We start from the raw sequence: 19,482 nt of genomic DNA on the forward strand, positions 1-19,482 counted from the left end.
CCTTCATTACTCTGAAAGTTAGTGGACTAATCTTTATTTGGAGTACAAAATCGGAATCAGCGTGTCTGATTTACCTAGTAAATACGATAAAAGTTGTTCATGACAGTTATGGTTTAACATCATGTTTTGTTACTATTTTCAAAGATGATTTTTACCAGAAGGTGATTGCATTAGATAATTACTACGGGTTTCTATGTACGTTTTTCTATGTTTCTAGCCTACAGCATTTTTGATGCCAGTGTTGGCATGCCAATTTTTATATGCCAACACTGAAACGAACTAAAATCATATAATTGTATACCAAATAATTTTTCATTGTAATCGTAGCAAAACAGACTATACGTAGCCACTACTTGCTAATGATTTAACATTTACATTTAAACACCTTTACATTTTTATTTTTCATCCTAACTTATTTCAACGAAACACTTCTTTATAAAATTTGAAAGTTAGTTTGAAAGTTACAGTTGTTTGACAAAGTTTGAAAACCTTTACAGTCTTTTTTATTTTCTTTCTTAATTTATTTCAACTACAGAAAACACTTTTCTCGTGATAAGTAATTTGAAAGTTAGAATGGCAAATTTTTTATGTTTAATACAAATCAATTTTCTGTCCAAAGACTCTTTTATTACCCGGGCAACGCCGGTTAGCACAGCTAGTCTGTATATATATATAAATCTCAATGTTTGTCCATCGATTTGTTCTTCTGTCTGTCCAGCTTTTAAGAACTTAAGTCTAAAGTTTTAAGAAAAAGAAATCTGCCGAGCACTGGATTTGAACTCGCAACCTCCAGTTCTGCCGACATCTACTTATCCAATACACTACATTGTCTAACTTGCTACACAGTCGAATAAATTTGGCACATTCAGTACTTGGAATATATGCCAATCTTTCATGGCTTCACATTAAACACTGCAGCTAGCTTGATGTGTAAAGCCATACCAGATAAAAAACCATGAAACCTTACCCAAAAAAAATACATGCCCAGAAGTGAAGAAAAATGCTTAAACTCATATAGCCAACAAAACTATTGCAATCCATATAGATCTGTAGCCGGCACTGCAGCCGGTGCAGTATGAATGACACAAAAATAAACACAGTAAACATGAATGGCACAGTAGACAGAAATAAACAAACACCTTCATTTAAAAGTTAGAATGGTAGATGTTGATGTTGAATATGTTGATGAAAAGCAAATTTTTTGTACAAAAACTTTTTTACTACCCGTGCAACACAGAGCATCCAGATAGTGGTGATATATATATCAGCACATATATCAGCATACAATATATTATTACATATACAATAATATATTATATATATATATATTTTTATTTATATATAATTATATATTAATATATATACCCAATGCTACAGACAGTACTGTTTCAGCTACTGAAGCCTCATCAGTGCAGCTCTGAGCAGGCAAGGGAAACAAGTCCCATTGCCAATGAGAGTTGACTTCCTGCCATGAAACAACCAAGTTGTCTCACAGACTTTAAGAAAGTCAATGTGCTGACACCAGAGTGCTCAAATCACAAGAGTGATAAGCTATGCACGAAGGCAAATAGTGCCGCACCTCTTACAGAGAGCTCAACTAAACCGAAGGGAGCATATACTCATGCTACAGACAGTGCTGTTTCGGCTATTGAAGCCTCATCAGTGCAGCTCAGAGCAGACAAAGGAGACAAATCTTATTGCCAATGAGAATTGACTTCCTGGCTGGATATACCAGCCAGCAAACCAACAAACAACTACGACACCTACATACGGCCCCAGGGGTGGGACAGTCTCTAAAACAGACACCATGTGCACACAAAATTTCACGTCCTAAGAGGTATATTATCCCAGTCATCACGTTAACGTGCTATGGGTATATTTCAGTAAACTAGATAAATAAACGCGGTATGGGTCCATGGGAGATCTGGTTCAGCTACACTTTTAGTAGCCAGTTTTCACTACTAGTACTCTTATTTACATTTACCTTTTTTTCATAAAGTTGGGGCTGTTATAGAGCAACACAAACCAAAACTTAAGCGAATGATTTTAATACGAGCTTTAAAAATGCCGTATCAGTATTCATAAACAACTGCGAAGTAGCGCATAAACGGAAGCAGTGTGTGAAATGAAGTCCGAGATCTTCAACAATCGTGTATGAAGAAACGTTCAAAATGTCATTAATTTTATTTTGGGTGAAAGCTTTCTTGAACCAAAACACGAACGAGCGAGCATTATGCGCCGTTAGGTTGACGAAAGATCGACCATCGCTTTGCAAACAGCAAACCTGATTTCCAACCAGCATGGACAATATTAGATATTCAGGTACATGTACATTTATAGGCATATACCGCTAGCTAATTAATTGTGGGTCACAAAGCAGTTAGTGATGCTATAATCAACGGACATATTAAGTTGGATAAGATAAGTTGGTTAATAATTGTGTATGGTCAATCCAATGCATTACCGTCTAGAAGCACATTTAGTCTCCGTGTTTTCTTTTGAAGATGTTCTTCTTGGTTAGGTACAATTTAATGTTGTGCTGCTATACTTGATTATGTACGTAATTTTCTGCTTGCATCAATAAAAATGCTTGTGCAAATAATTTCTAGGCCCTGTATTTGTTACTAGTCAAATGCTTTCGTCTCTCTACTTATATCCACAGTGATGGCTTGTATCAGGTGGTGGGGTGCTCCAATGTAATATTTTATATTCTTTAATAATAATCAGAATCCGAGAGTAAGTAAATTTGATGCTGTTGATTTAAAGATACAAAAAAGCAATCAGCACATACTTATCAGGACTCATCCCATGCAAACGCAGTCAGCCACATCCTGTGCATGGTTACCCAGTTGCAGGCATAAACCTAACATTATATATATTTTAAACTGAAGATCCTTTGTAATGGCATCAAATAGTCTTGGACCGTAATCTCTATCCGAATTACTATTATCAATTACCATGTTTCACTTACAGTGGCATTTAGCATGTGATAGGATACTACTATTATTCTCTGATCTTCTGACTATTGGTACTGCTGTTGGTGCTGCATACAGTCCTAACTATGAACTATTTACAGCTCTCAGGCTATTCATGGGCATTGGTGTAGGAGGCACAAGCCTATATTCTGGGTAAATCTTTTTCAAGGATTATCTTTCATCATCTTTATTTTTCTCATTAAACATCTGGGTTTTATTAAGTTGATCTAATACACATCATGAACAATTTAAGGCTAACCATTGTCTATTCTTTGATTGTAGTCATATAGCAGGTTGCCCCTGCTCCAACCATAGAGCCACATTTGTTTGTTTTCCGGTTATAACTTGGCTAACTTCTGCACAATGGGTTGGAGCACACCATACTCAAATTTAAAAATTGTCCGATTTTTGCGTCGGTTGCATATCACACCACTGAAAAAAACTTGCTCATTGCTACATTGCTTTACAACAAAGTTCAATCTCCATCTCTGATTTGTTTATAAAACTATACGTAGCTCCATCACTAGGGGAAGGATTTAGAGTGGGAAAAGGGTGGTTATAGGAATGAATAGAAAACGAGGTTGGGGTCTAAACAATACTATAAAACATGTAACGCAGAAAGGGTTAATCATGAAATAATGGTTAGTGGGCTATGGGTCATTTATTGAAACTTTAGGAAAATGGGCTATGGGTCCGATTCCAAGCATACCTGCCAACTCTCACGCAATTGCCCCATGCCTCACGCATCTCATGCTCGTGTCATGCAATTGCCCCTTTTACCCAAGCAAACCTGTTTTTTTGCCCCAATCTTCAAGTAGTAATCATATAGTTCTACTAATAAACAACTATGTATAGACATATTTGGGACATTCTCATCTATCAATAACCTCCATGACATGTGGTTTCTATATGGAGTTATATTATCTTTTGCTGTGGTGTTTATATAGCTATGCAAATTTACCCCACTTATCCAATCTTTGCGTTTTCATTGCCCCCAAAATAGACTCTCACTCTTTTCTCCACTCCAGGGTTGGCAGGTCTGATTCCAAGCCTAGGTGTGCACATGATGCCTGTTTCAGAGACTGTCCCACCCCTGGGCATACAGCTGACCGATCGACAGTCAAAACTATGATCGTATATGCTGAGCGATAACGTCGTATACTATACGTATATTTTTCATCATACGAGTTGCATTTTGACGATTTCTAGTTCTACTGTTGTATGGAGATACTGCGAACACAAGATACCAACAGGGAATGTAGCCAGACCACAGGATAAGCATATAATACGTACAAGCAGCAAGACACCCAAAGACAAAAGATTCAATAATTAGAAAATGTCAAAAGCAAATTAGAAACTTCAAGTTTGGAAGAAATCAATCATAGAAATTGCGTCAACACCAGATGAAGAATATGCCAAAAGGAAGTCGAAGCAATTAAACCTACCAACCACCATCATCAAAAAGCCACCAGAGAAGCATCAGAGACGAGTCAAATGAGTCACATACAGATTTGTCACTCTTGTCAAACATGACCTAGACACCATGAGTAAGTCACAAGCTCCACCCTACATGTCAACATCACATGCACCAGCTGAAGACTTATGCAAACAACATATCTTCACACGCCTGACAGAAAGCATTGAACCTTAACACTCAACCTACACCCACAGGCTAACCATCCCGCATGCCAGACATCCATAAAAGAGAACAGCTCCAATGACTCAGCATCTCTATCCCCATCTCTATCTCCGGCCCTAACTTGAGCTCTGCCTCTCTCTCTCTCTTCCCAAAGGCCTCCTTGGACGCTTTCCCATCTGCCGCTGAGGAGCCTCTCTCTCACTTCTCTACTGATGGAGCCACATTCTCCTTCATCGGCTGAGCCTCTTCTACACCACTATCTCAACTGCTGACACTATACATATGGCCTCTCACGACTCTCGTTTGACTGTCGAAACTCACAGCTCTACAGGATTGATCAACAAGCATAGACGACCGTTCGAGTAAGGATGTAATTTTATTAGCTCTTCTGATTGTTTGTCATTAATATTAGTGTTTTGAAATTTTGTTAGTTGTGTATTTCATTGTTTGACTTATAGAATAAAGAAGTAACTTTTACGGGTAAATATCAGCATTGCTTACAATAGCCTAACACCTTCACTTGTACCTGAACCAGTAATAATTAAAGTAGTTCCCACAAGCTAAAGAAAAATACACAAACTAAACATAGTCAAAATAGAATAATATGACAAGCAAATTCAACATTGATGTTGTGTGTGAATTCAGATGAGTTATGCATAACATAATTCCTCCACACCCACACATAACACTACAACGGTTTTTTCAAACGAGGACATGTTGTACAAATCATTTATTCGACTCACATCCAGATTTGACAAAGTTTAACATCAATATTTGATTAGTTTTATTTGATTGTACCCTTGGTTTGAAACGTAATAAACAAGAGTGATAAACAAACAAACACTTGCATTCAATCCGTTATTACGCATACAGACACGCATGCATGCCAAAACGTCGCCTCGCCGGTTGTGATATCGCATGTTTGTCGCCGTCTCAGATTGAAATTGTCGCACTGTGATGTATCGCCCTTGTGTTTGTCGCCTTATCGCCTGTAAACTTTACAACTTATTTGATAATGGAGTCTCACTGTCCTGTCTGTTTGCGAATTTATATAGAACCTGTAACTTTACCGTGTGACCACACTATATGCAAGCCGTGTTTTGATGAAATAATCAAACAATCTAACTTAGATTGCCCTCTGTGCAGGCGCAGAATAGGGAGCTGGGCGAGGCGAAATTCGAGAAACGGTAGTTTGATCAACCAAACTATGTGGGATGCTTTAAGAAAAGGACATGCAAAGGAAATTAATGCTCGATTACTTGGGACATCAACGCCAGTAAAAGTACAAACAGGTAAGTTACTAAAATAAATGCATATATCAGCTCATTTGTAGGCGAACAACAGTTGTCTAATTGATTCAATTTCTCAGATATTATTGCTTCGTGCACCGAGTAGCTTTTCGAACATAACTAGCAAAAGTAGCGCAAATATTTCAAATGTTTCATTATGCGTGTTAAGCCCAAGTCTGTTTTCTACAATTGATTAAAGTCGTCACTATTTTCGTTCTACAGTTTTTATTGTTCATGTTTTACTTTACCATTATTTAATTAGACCATAGGCCTATTTCTGTGGTAGTTGCCATCTGCTTTTGCGTATCTAGATGTCCATTATTTGATCTATTAACTATATATTGGTTGTCTTTCATTCTGGCCCCATATCTTGTCTATTTCCAATTACCTATACTCAGGCCTGCCAACCCAAGAGTGGGTCAATGCGTGAGATTTGGTTTTGGGGCAATTGATGTATCAATGATATTATGTATAAAATTGTGGAAATTGGGGCAAACATCTCACGCATTTTCATTTTTTCTTTGGGGTGATTGCGTCAGTCTCACGCCCAATGCGTGAGAGTTGGCGGGTATGCCTATACTTCTTACCTTGCATTGCTATTCCAAGCTTGACTTGGTGGTTTGTCTATATTTTGTCAATTGCCACTATTCTACAAAGGGAAAACTACTGGGCACATCTCATGTATCTAGATAGTACAATTGTATACAACTGCTGTGGTCGGCAATGCTAGAGGCAATGTTGCAGACCGAGCAGCAACACTTTCGGTATTTAAGGTTTGTAACCTCATCTGCTTGTTTTCTGGAGTAGAGAGTGGTTTGCCAGTGATCTCTGTTTTTGCACAACACTACCCACTGCTTAGGATCAGCTCCAATATCTCTCAAATCTCATTTTAGGACTTCCTTACGTTTTCCACACAGTCGATTAACCTTTCTAGTGCTGTTTCTTAGTACACAGTGCATGGTTGCATGAGGCAAGCACTTGCTTGTTATTTTTGGTATATCTCGCCCAAGAATTTTAGTCTAGAGAAAAGTGAACCTGGCCTAGTTGGTCTGAATAGCTCCCCATTTGTCTGATTTTGCACTCTAGGACAATGTGTAATGTGTGGGCCATGACTCAGCTCCACAGAAAACACTCAAAGTACATTTATCATACAATCCAACTTTGGTAGTGATATTTCAGTGTTTTTTTTGTTAAAAACTGAAGAAGCTACTCTGAGGTGGGTATTAAGGTGTAGGAAGGAATTCTTACTAATTGTGACACCCAGGTATTTAAATTTTTCAACATTTTTTATCCATCTTGAAATGGGAGAGAACAGTTTTCTTGTGATTGATTGTTAGACTAAATTTGCTGCAAGCTAGTTAGTAACAGTTCAGAAGATTTTGTTTGTGTCTTGGTATAGTAAAGTAGTTTCTATCCTCACAGGAGAAAATTGGCATTTCCAAGGAGATGGACACTTGTTTTTTCAATATGCTAACTAGCTTGTCTGAAGACAAGGCAGAATACACACAAAATGTATTTAGCATACATGTAGGTTCCGTACAAGAACCCAGCTTTTCTCGGCTCCTCTTTTGATTGGAAACTATCGAACTAGTCATATTCTAATGGAAAGATTGGAGGAATGGTAGCAGAGTGCGTAGACAACTGGCTGTTGCGAGGACAATGAATAAGTTTTTTCATTTACCAAGTTTAAAACTTTGCTCTGAACAAGGAAGACTTTATTTAGAGGCTGACGTCGCTCGCTAACCTTTTTTTGATAATGTTTGACCCAAGTATTTTTTAAGAGGTTGATCATACAAGTTTGAAATCATTTTGGGGTTATCGATAGTCGGTTTCAACAATTTGTTCAAGGTGCGATTGAGGCAACTAGGCCATCACTTTCCTAATTACACTGAGTAGTAAAATGTCTCTATAGTTATTGCAGTCTTCTTGCTAGCCCTCATTTTTAGACAGTATTGTGGTTTTGGCATCGCAGAAGTTTGAGTGTTTTCCACGCCCCTCGATGCAAGTTCAGTCAGTTGAAGATCTGTTTGCTAAATTCATACGAGCCTAGTTTTAGGAGTTTCCCAAAAATGCTATATTTACCTGTAGCTTTTTTCTTACAAGCACGTATTACTTTTACTGCCTATTTTTAAATATGGCACTTCATTCAGTTGGTTGTTAATTGCAGCAGAATCGATTGACTGCAATACTTGGTGAAACAGAATGTCATCGTGGCTGTATAAATCAGCAGTATTCAATCTATCGGTCCAATTTCTCCACCTTGCCAGCGATGGTTGCACTATCTTTTTATTTGAAGATGCTAAGTTATTGAGTTAAAGGTCAGAATATACCATCTATGCCAGAGCACATTCTCAGCTATCACTAGATTTGTGAGATGATTCAATAGCAGGGAGAATCCTAATCATTTTTGTGCATTCTTTGACGCTATTTCAAGGGTCAGTGTCAGGATATTTCAAATGAAATTTAAACTTTTTTGGTGGATGGTTTGAAGCTGAGACCTATGAACACATCTATGAGAGCACATCTATGAATGTTACATATGGCGGCCTTAGCTTATTAAATTGAATGGTCTCTTCTATTGTTGATAACTGTCTTTTGCAAGTCGGGCTCTATCACCATTAGCCATAGCATAACACAGATAACCCTGTTGTTTGTACTGTTATGACCCAATGTAGCAGTTAGCCTAGCTTTATTAACAAATTTTGTGGTATCATAGTCGATCTCTGTCCGAACTGAAAAATGATGATTGGTTGGTCTTAGCATTGATTAAATCAGATCTCTCACTGGTACTCTCTCTGGGTTAGAGGAAAGGTTGTGTCAATATGTCTGTGTGTCAATATACGTCAATATCTTTCATTAGCACCAGTACAGGGACTACCACATGAGGGGTGAGTAAGCAACTCAAGTGCTTTTTGCTGACTGGCTACTGGGTAGCTCATCCTCGGTTGAAGCCGAGGAGATTTTTGAACCATTCGAGTCCAAAGCATTAAGCCAGTATTAGCGGGGGAGCTCCAGCTCGTGGTATTTGATAAAACAAGTCGTATCGAGCTACACAGTATAGATAGTAGAGATCACATTCCTGACCTGACTCATGGACAAAGAAATAAAGCAATGTTGCCCGAACATTTCTCCTAAACTTTTGAAGTTGTCTTCTCCGCTTTATCTAGTTATGTTGTGACAGCTTACAATTGTCATGTGAAGTTTATAGATATAAAGTTATTTTTGTTAATTGACGAAATACATGTCTTTATATTTAGCAAGTCAATCACAAATAAATGCTGGAAAATGACCAGAAAAGGGTACAACATCTACTAAAACGATTTCTATTTGTCTAAACACCATAGCGATAGATCATGATATGTCTTTAGGCCAACCTCTACCAAATTCTGTATGCGCATGCCATACTCTAGGGCATATGAAAATAACTCGATATGCATCAGGTCAAATGGGCACAGGTCAGTTGCCAAAATAGCTTGTGTACCTCAGCCCAAGGCCTATTCGTTCTATAGGTAGTCTCATTCTCACATTTACCAAACATGCGTAAACTCTAAATTATGTCAGTGTCTAGTAGATCAGACAGCAGTGAATTCTAAAAATGTAATAACGGAATTAACATGTTTCTCTCAGACTTACTGACACACTTGGGCCATTTATAGTTTATAAAGTTAGTGAGACTACGGTGGTTGATTTGTGTAACAGTCAGACTATTAAAGTATGGAGGCTTGATCTACAGCTATGTATAATCTACTAACCTAAAATAAAACTCTTTCAAACACATGACCATCACTAGATTCGCATCAGTAAAACATGAATGAGCAACTTGACACAATGGCTTTAACTGTAAGTTTAAACCATAACTGTCGCGAACAACTTTTATCGTATTTACTAGGTAAATCAGACACGCTGATTCCGATTTTGTACTCAAAATAAAGATTAGTCCACTAACTTTCAGAGTAATGAAGGCCTTTTTACAGCGTTTTAATATCGGTCTCGAAAACAACACGATCGGCATAACAAGCTCCGCCCATAAATACGTGACGTAACCTAGCTTTTTAGGAACAGAAGTTACGTAGGGATGTTTAGACCGATTTAGAATAATAGAGATGGGTGTTTTAAAATCCATTAATATCTAAATTCAGCCTTAAAAATAATATCAGTTTTTTCTGAAAGGTAGATAAGCTATTTAGCATTGCATATTTAAAAAAGCGCGATAACAACACTAGCTTGTGATAAAACCGCGCTTTTTGAGCTCATTTTTCCCGGTGTTCAGCCCATTTAAACGTCATGTAACAAGCTACGAGCAATTTTAAATAGTTTATAAACCTTTTTATAAAAAACTGAAATTATTTTACAGGCTGGATTTAGATAATAATGGGTTTTAAGACACCCATCTCTATCATTCTAAATCGGACTAAACATTCCTAACTTCCGTTCCTGAAAAAGCTAGGTTTCGTCACATATTTATGGGCGGAGCTTGTAATGCCGATTGTGTTGTTTTCAAAACGGATATTGAAATGCTTTAAAAAAGCTTAAATGACTTTGAAGGTTAGTGGACTAATCCTTATTTTGAGTACAAAATCGGAATCAGCGTATCTGATTTACCTAGCAAATACTATAAAAGTTGTTTGTGACAGTTATGGTTTAACCTGTGAAGCAATTCTCAACCTTTGTCTTGTCATCTTTGAAAAATCTATATTGAAAGTTAACATGACGGCTAAGTTATGTTACCAATTATTATGTTCTTGAATACTCTAGGAATGGAATCATTAGGAGTTGCCCATTCATATTCGCTATTCATTACTATAAACTCAATCTCAGTTATTCTCTACATCTTCGTGTTGAATTGATCCATATGATACCCTACAGGATGAATTTATTCGCGAAGTTAAGTTTTGCTCAAATTGCCTTTTTCATGCATATTCGCGGATTAATTTATTCACTGGTGAACACTGTCACTCTCTATTAAGAGTTAATTCTATTGCGGCTAGCGATAGAGTTAACCCTACGCATGTGCGCACTGCATGTTTCTGTTTAGCTTACAACTACGAGTCGATCATGCTAAGCTATAAATTTCTTGCTGTGTTCAGAGGTTTTCACGAATATTCATCGATTTGGAGGCCTTTGATGAACCAACAACTTGTGGTAAGTAATGAGTTTTTTTCAAAACCATTTACTAAATTAATAATTGAATTTTACTTTGGTTATTCGGTAAAACGCAATTTTCTTTTCCATCCCTACCGCTTCGTTATTTGTTTTAGTGTGAGAGATTTTTCATCATACACGAAGGCATAATGACTGCAAGGGTAGTATATGTCATTCCCATAAGATCACCAGTCATTCAGGGAGGTTTTGATATTGAGGTAGAAGTGACCGCAGATGCTATTGAAGAGATTATATCTGTTTTAAAAAGGAACAAAAACGCCTTTTCGAGCACAAATTTTGGCCAACCGGCAGAACTTTGCAATAGTAAGTCAAGAGGAGAGTTTTGATGATAACTACCTTACCAGCCATGTAGTAGCGAGAGAATCGCCTTTAACATCTACCCAAGACAGTGACAGCGATATAGCTGCTATTACCAAAATAACTAGTCAGAGAGCACCATTACACGCTAGTATTTACTTATCAGGAGTATCAGTTTAATTTTATTGCCAGACAACCACCATATGGGCGAAACTGTTTCTATTTACTTCATTCATCGTTTGTAAAATTTTATTTGTATTTGAAATATTTTATTTGTACATTCAAGTTTGTAATAAATTATAATATATATATACATGAAATAGAATATATAATATAATCATGTTTGCTGCAGCGATATCAAGAAGTTGTTGAAGGGGTCTAGGTTGACTAGTTGCTTCTCTGCCAATATTCCTGCCTTGGTGAATATTACTACAGCCAAACATGGATAACTCACCCACGGATAGCTCGAACACATGGTTAACTCGAACGGTTTCTTTGGTCCATTCCCACGTAATGATAAATTGCTAAAGATAACTCGGCCTCAACTCTGTTAACTCGAACAGTTTTTTGCCCAACGGCTATCGAGGCGGTTGTTATCGCTTAAGAAAATCACTTTATTCCAAGTCATAGAGGTAAACCTCAACTTTTCGTAAATCATAGGCGTCGTTATTACCACCGTCGGCAAAATATTTTTGTCAACGACTTTTCTAAAGGTTTGGTGAAATTTGATTTATACCAAACATCCGCTTAGTGATCGCCCTTCGGAAGCAAGGTAAAGTGAGGTAATCTTTGCATAAACTTCAAGAAAAATCGGCAAAATTGATTGTGGGTAAAACGCTCAAAAGAAAAAGATGTCTTTTCTTTTGAGCATTTCAACAACGATCAAGTTTTGCCAATTTTAATCTAAAAAACGTCTCGGCAATAACATCACCTCAAACAACAAAACAATCTCAAGTGATAGAAAAATCTCTGTACTTTTTGATAAAAGAGTTTTAAACTTTACATTAGAAGCATTTAATTTGCAACAAGCCATTTATGCTTTTGATTTCTATTATAGTTTGTATATGTGCATGTATCTACTAATAAATAAATACATGGACTTGTGACAGTGCTCTGATAACTTGAACGCTCTGATAACTTGAACACTTTCGCTCGGTCCCGTGAAGTTTGAGTTATCCATGTTTGACTGTACTTGTCTTTAGTTTTCGTAATCAGAATACCGGTAGGTTCTGTTCTATTCTATTCTATTCTCAATCTGCAGTAACAAAAAAAAAATATTAACATGTGTAAAGAAAGTGCAAAAACAATAGCTGAAGTATTTAATGAAAGCGATCAGTTTTTAAACAAAAGAATTAACTAACGCAGTTGATTATAGAAAAACGTATCTGCACTGCAAATCAAATACATACCATAATGTGCAGATCATTATCGTCCTCAACTTCGGTATTAGAGGTTGATGGAGTTGATTTCAATGTAAAAAGAGTGTAGGAGAGATTTTTGCGATGACGACGCCATGTCTAATAACTTGTGAAACCTTGAATAATTTTGTAAAGAAGTTTGATGTATTGGCAATGGGGTTAACTCGAAGCCCCAGCAATGATTTTAAAAAAGTTTTGGAACTCGGCTACGTTTAGTACTTCTGCCTAGCGGCTATTTTTGCGATGATGCCATTCTGCATATTTTGTGACAACCTTGAATAATTTTGTAAAGAAATGTAATGCATTGGCAAGGGGTAAACTCGAAGCTCCAGCAATTATTTTAAAAAGGTTTTGGAACTCAGCTGCTTTTAGTATTTATGCCTAGCGACTAGTTTTTAAATTTGAGGCAGTAGTTATTCTCCCTTGTGATTAAAAATAGAACTAATTATTCACGGAATTTAATAATTCGCGGAATTGACTGTTCGCGAAATCGCGAATTTTTATATCTATCCAATATTTTCATCCTGTAGGGTAGGCTCTGTCCAATCATGGCCATTTCCTTGTGGAAAGAATACAATCCAAGAAACTTTTACTCGTAGCATATAACATTACAATATGGTGTTTTTTATAATATATTTTGTATAATTTTAAACGAATACTAGGTTAGATCAACGTTTTCAAGTCTTTTTAAAACTTTCTTGGAGTCCACGATTTTGGGACTGAAAAGAAAGGTATAACATACAGTTTAATTTGATCTGATCGCACTATAACCGAATTATGGTTAAGAGAACTGTATATATAACTGGTGGTATATACAAACTGCCGTGTTTCGTCAAACTTCGGACTTTCTATATTGAAAAATACTTCAGATATTGAAAAACAAATATTTGTTGGTAGAAGTTTGACTAAATGTATATATTGCTCTCTCTATATCTAAAACCCGTTATGACAAAACCTGAAATATCAGGTTAATATTGTTAAGTATTGATAATACCAGGTTTTGCAGGACCATTATTCTTGCATTTAAAGCCATATTTTCTAAACCGTGACTGTAACCAACTAGATTTGGATTATTGGTTTCTTATAGGAGGCCATCCTAATTATGTTTTGACACAATAAGTTCATAGTTAACCCAAAAAGCCAATTTCTGCTGATAATATTGTTAGTGATGTTCTCGTATTAAGGTAAATTAACATAGACGTATCTATGGAGAATTCTAGATATTCATAAAATAGAATTCATAAAACATAAAATAGCATAGGTGTAACTATAGGAATGGAAAGGTAAACAAGTAATATAGTCCTACTATATTATTTGGTCAATTTCTGATTGGGCTTCGCTATTTTAAAAAGTGCGTTCCGAGTACATCCCTTGACCTGTCAGTTTTTGTAACACCACTTTGGACACAGTAAGCTAGTGTTCCAATAAGAGCTTATGATTCAGGAAATGTTCAAAAGTGCAAACCTGTGCATTAAGAGTTGACTTGCAACAAAATTCACATTACAGTTATTTGGTATCAAGAGATTCACCATGTTTTACTCTGCTGTGTTGTAGGTGCAAAATATGTGGAAATGTGATTACAAGCTCTTAAAAACTAAAAAACGAACTGTTAATCGCCGCCATCACAAAACGGCCATAGATTAGAATCTCTTTCCAAAATGGCTCAAATGGGACGTAATTGAACAAGATGGTTTCTGTTTACACTTTCATGCAACCTCATTCGTCGAAATATTTTCACAAATATACTTCACGTATTCAATAAAACCATGTCTATTATTTTACACGTCTATTTCATCATCGTTGTGGTGCTATCATTTTGAGCATTGATATCTCAAAACCTAGCGCAAAAATTCGTTCAATTTTTTAACCTTAGCTCGAAGGAGTGCATATCATCCTCTAATAAACATGACGAGTCTGCTGGTCACCTGTGATAGTAAAAAAATGCTGCAGAAATTATTCGCTCTGTTTGGCAGGAAGTATGGGTCACATGATCATATTACGATTAAACGATTAGACCAAACCGAAACAAAACTGTTACCGGTAACTAGCGAGCATCTATATTTGGTAAAGGCTTTTCGGTGAAACCCGAAGTGTTTGTCATAAACTAGTGCTACAAGAAGTTTTATATTGAGCCTTTTATTGGCCTTTCAATTCACGTGAGAACATCACGTGTCAAAACAATAACCAAATGGATTGACTACGTCAGAGAAATAAACTGATTCTTATCTACAGTGTTTTCATGATGGCGGCGATTAACTGTTCGTTTTTTATCTTGTAATCACATATCCACATATTTTGCACCTCCTACACAGCAGAGTAAGACACGGTGAACCTTTTGATACCAAATAACTGTTATGTGAATGTTGTTGCAAGTCAACCTTCAACTTTCACATTTCTGGTTTTGAGATGACATGTGCCATTAGTAGACATGTTCCTTGCAATCGACCATCTCTTACACAAAATGAATGATATTAAACTATTTTTATACTTGTATGCAGGCTTGGGGCCACTAGTGAGTATTGAGCGCACTGCAATATTTGCTGGCTAGACGACAGTAAGGTGCACTAGGCACTGCACTAGCACTAGTGCATGGCATAGTAATAATATAAAATGCACTAGGCACTGCACTAGCAGAAATTCTTGTGCACTAGGCACTGCACTAGCACTAGTGCATCGAAAAGTGAAGTCAAAAATGCACTAGGCACTGCAATAGCAAAGATTCTTGTGCACTAGACATTGCACTAGCACTAGTGCAGTGTAAAATCATAAATGCACTAGGCACTTCACTAAACTTCACTAGGCACTAGACCAATGAGCTTTTTTGCTATAGCAGCTGCAAGAATTGCTTGCTAATCAACAGATATCTACTGCTATCCACTGCAATAGTACAATTATAGCCGTGCAAAGGATGTCAGCCATGTATTTGTCAAATAAACTAGCCTCACCTAAAATTTCAAACAAACCATAGAGCTACAATAATGCTCAATATTAAATAGTGCAGATGACAACAGATATCAAATAGTGCAATGTATTACAATTACAATAACTAAATATACTAAGCAAGCATGGAATGGAAGAATTCACTTCTTATTACATAAATGTACTATGTACAACAAGAAAATCTACCCTTGGATAAACCAGTATCATGTAAACAGTAAGTCATATTGATGGCAAAATTGATAAGCAATATTGTTCAGAGAAGATGTTTATTAGACCGAAAGAACATTAGCCTATCAAAGTTGGCGTCAATCAGTTTAGATCTAGTTTAGACTAGTGCATACTATGTCGCACTAGGCACTGCACTTGCAGTAGTGCATTTATGAAAAAGTTTCCAATCCGCACTAGGCATTGCACTAGAGCATTTTATGTTGCACTGTGCACTGCACTTGCACTAGTGCATTTATGGGAATTTTCTAATCCGCACTAGGCACTGCACTAGTACATACCATGTCACACTAAGCACTGCACTTGCACTAGTGCACCCAGGGACTCATGTCAAATTTGCACTAGCATTGTACTAGACATTTCTATTTTTACATTGCACTGCACTATGCACTGCACTAGTGCAGTGCACTAGTGCAGTGCGCCCTGCACTGCTAGTGGCCCCAAGCCTGCTTGTATGTAAATAAATATTGTTGGAATAAAAATTAAAGATATTGTTGATAAAAATGTTGAAGATACTGAAGCATATTTGCATACATAAGGAATGTTCAGGAAATACAGGCTGAGAGACGCTCAGTTTTTATAGTATAGTATATAATAAATAATTTGTCTCGGCGTGGGGAGTGATTGCCAGCATACCATTTCTATTTCTCAAAATATTACAGCCTTGTAAATAAAAGCAAAAGGCTGCTAGAAATTGAAAATAGAAAGTAAAAATATTAAAGATACATGAATTTAAATAAAATAGATTATATTAGCACTACTCCTGGCGATTCTTGGGACTTTCATTTTTAATCTGATAGCCTGCAGACGGATGTTTAAGATACTAGCTCTTAGAAACCATTCGGAGTTGTGAAACTAACTGCTTCTGGCGACCTGGCGGAGAGCATGAAGTATATGCGGGTGGAATTAGGATGAACTCGGATAAAAATGGTCAAATGCATAGCATTAGTGCTGACTAGCAGACGCCCAGCCACAAACAATGACATGGTAGGATTTACTTATAGAGGTACATGTATAGTGTAGGTTAATGTTATGCTGGACATATTACAGACATGCCCAGCAAGTTATGCTGGGCATGCCTGTAACACTTGCCCCGTTACTGAGCTCGTACATTGTTCAGCCCCACATTTGTTCAGGATTAAAGTGAAGCAAAAATGAAAAGCTCTTTTTATTGATTATTCATTTCATACCTCTTTGATGTCTCACACAGTCGACACAAGGGTTTGGAGTAGTCTACTCTTTGCCAAACCTCGACTGCATCGCATTTGACATAATTTTGCCTAGTTCACAATTTTTTAATCGTTAAAATTTGTTATAGCGGTTGTGTGGTATTACTTATCTTGTTAGTGGTCACCATTTGAAAAGGCTTTCAATGCCCAGGAAAAAAGTGGTAGAAATACCTGCGCTGTGCTACTTCAATGCTATAAGCATCGAACTATCATTCAATGCTTAAAATTTAACCCTATTGCTGCCAGGCAATTAGTAGCGCCTTTTGTAACACGTTCAACAGAAATCTGGTTTTTATCAAGTGGCAATTCGCTTTATTGAGTAGTGAACAAATTACTACTTCACATTGCTTAAATTGTATGTTGTAACTGTCTAGTTTATACACAAATCAATATCATTGTCTAATTCTTCCAATCTATCAATTGATCACTATCACATGCTGGTAATGAATGGGGGCTTCTTTCAACTTAGAATTCTTACGGCTATATGTCTGATTTAACTTGGTAGATGTTGGGGATAATGTGTTGCGGTGTGTATGATTGCTGTAAACTGATACAAAACAGAATGGAGAATTGAAAACAATGCATATCTATCAGATATAATTGAAGCGAAATCTATATTATTAAATTCCACTTTGTCCTTGTGTGTTTCGGTCTGTTAGTCTGTGTAAACTCTGCATTTCTACATTTTGTGACCGATTTAATCTAAACATCACATGCATGTGCTCGGCCCCTTCCACCAAGTCACCAAAATACTTAACCTGGTTACTGAGCACCAACCTCTTCAGGCTGGTTCACACTATATTGCCATACCTCGGCGTTGATGCTGCAATACTTCAGTGATCGTCGATGACCTATCCTGTTTGCATCAGGAAATACTCCGTGACGTAGTGTTCCTATTTCTCTTTTTAAATTTTCGCGAAGAAATCTCTTTGTTTTTGCGTGCTGGAATTAAATACTAGTCCCGCAGCGACCATCATAAATGGATATGAATAAATCACGCTATCCACTACCGCGAATTACCATCGGCGAAAAGGTTCACATGTGAAAGTCAATGGTCGGTAAAATATCGGGAAAGTTTGACAGCTGCAAACTTTCCCAATGTGTCCACGTTGCTTCGTCGATGCCATCTGTTGATGGTTCACATAATCGACGATGAACGCCGAAAGGAAGACACTGACGAATGGCGATATAGTGTAAACCAGCCTCTTAAACACCCACCTGTAAGCCATCTGATTGAAAATGTTTAGAATTCCAGGTATCGTCAGACTTACTGTTATTACCAATACAGTGCACCCTCAGGGAGACGATTGAGCCGCTTCAGGGTTGGCATTGTATGGTAAAAAAATCGTATGGAAGAGTATAGAAACCATAGTAATTATATAATGTGAACAACCCCTGGTAAAAATCATCAAATTTTATACAAGTTCTATGTACATAAAAATTAAACATTAAAACTTAGTAGCAAAGTAATATGTTAACCTTAAAAGCTACAGTTACCTACAGTAACTTGGAGCACATAAATTGTGTTGTTAATTTTTTTATTATATAGTTCAATACATCAGAGTCTTGGCTTTCGAATGAGCCTATATTCAATACACAAAGAATAATAGAACTATGAAAAACAGGGTGTTAAAAGCATGTCCTGCAATAAAAAAACACTAGGTTGTGGTTCCCACAATGTGATGTCATAATTATTATTTAGCGTTAGGTAGTTAATCCCTCTCACTGCCATTGAGGCTGTGCTTTTCTGTGACAATCGGTGCTGTTAAACCCGGAGAGCGCTAATAGTAAATTAAGATTCTAAATAATCAACAATGCCCGCGATCGTGCTAACGCCCGACCAATACAAGCACGTGTTCTGGGTTAATTAATTATGCTTCGATATATATACCGTCGTTGATAAAGGTAATGAAATCACATCGATTAAATTGTGACCTGCAGTTGCGTGGCCCTAGGACTATATCTCAATCTCTTGAAATTAATTAGTCTCAGTCATGCCCCTCAACATCACAATAAAAAGAGAGGGCTAGTGCATAATATCATCGGAAAAACATAGTATGGTGCTTGGAATCTGAACTATTTATCATAGAAATAATCTGTGCATGGAGAGCTAATGACACTGATTCCTTTGTCATCTTCATTGGTTCTCTGGAGTTGTCCTACTTTCGCCTGCCACTAGCGTCATTATCGTAGTTGATAAATATAAGTGGTAAGCAATAAAATAAGTGGTAAGAACACACAACACCGAGTATGAAAATTGTGACGTCACAGTTTTTGAGCTTACACCATTGAACATGTCTGCGGTAG

At 36.9% G+C, this 19,482-nt stretch overlaps 1 protein-coding gene across 2 annotated transcripts in view; it reads left to right on the forward strand.

Annotated features, from left to right (window-relative positions):
* Positions 1-5,627: 5,627 nt before the first annotated feature.
* LOC137405748 (E3 ubiquitin-protein ligase RNF168-like) overlaps positions 5,628-19,482 on the forward strand; it is a 41,673-nt gene continuing 27,818 nt past the window's right edge. For both annotated transcript variants that reach the window (XM_068092129.1, XM_068092130.1), the window contains exon 1: positions 5,628-5,906. In XM_068092129.1, coding sequence (XP_067948230.1) covers positions 5,630-5,906 — 277 coding nt within the window. In that variant the 5' untranslated portion in view covers positions 5,628-5,629. The remainder of the gene's footprint in view (positions 5,907-19,482) is intronic.

This window comes from Watersipora subatra, chromosome 10, assembly GCF_963576615.1.
Source record: "Watersipora subatra chromosome 10, tzWatSuba1.1, whole genome shotgun sequence".
Lineage (NCBI taxonomy): Eukaryota > Metazoa > Bryozoa > Gymnolaemata > Cheilostomatida > Watersiporidae > Watersipora > Watersipora subatra.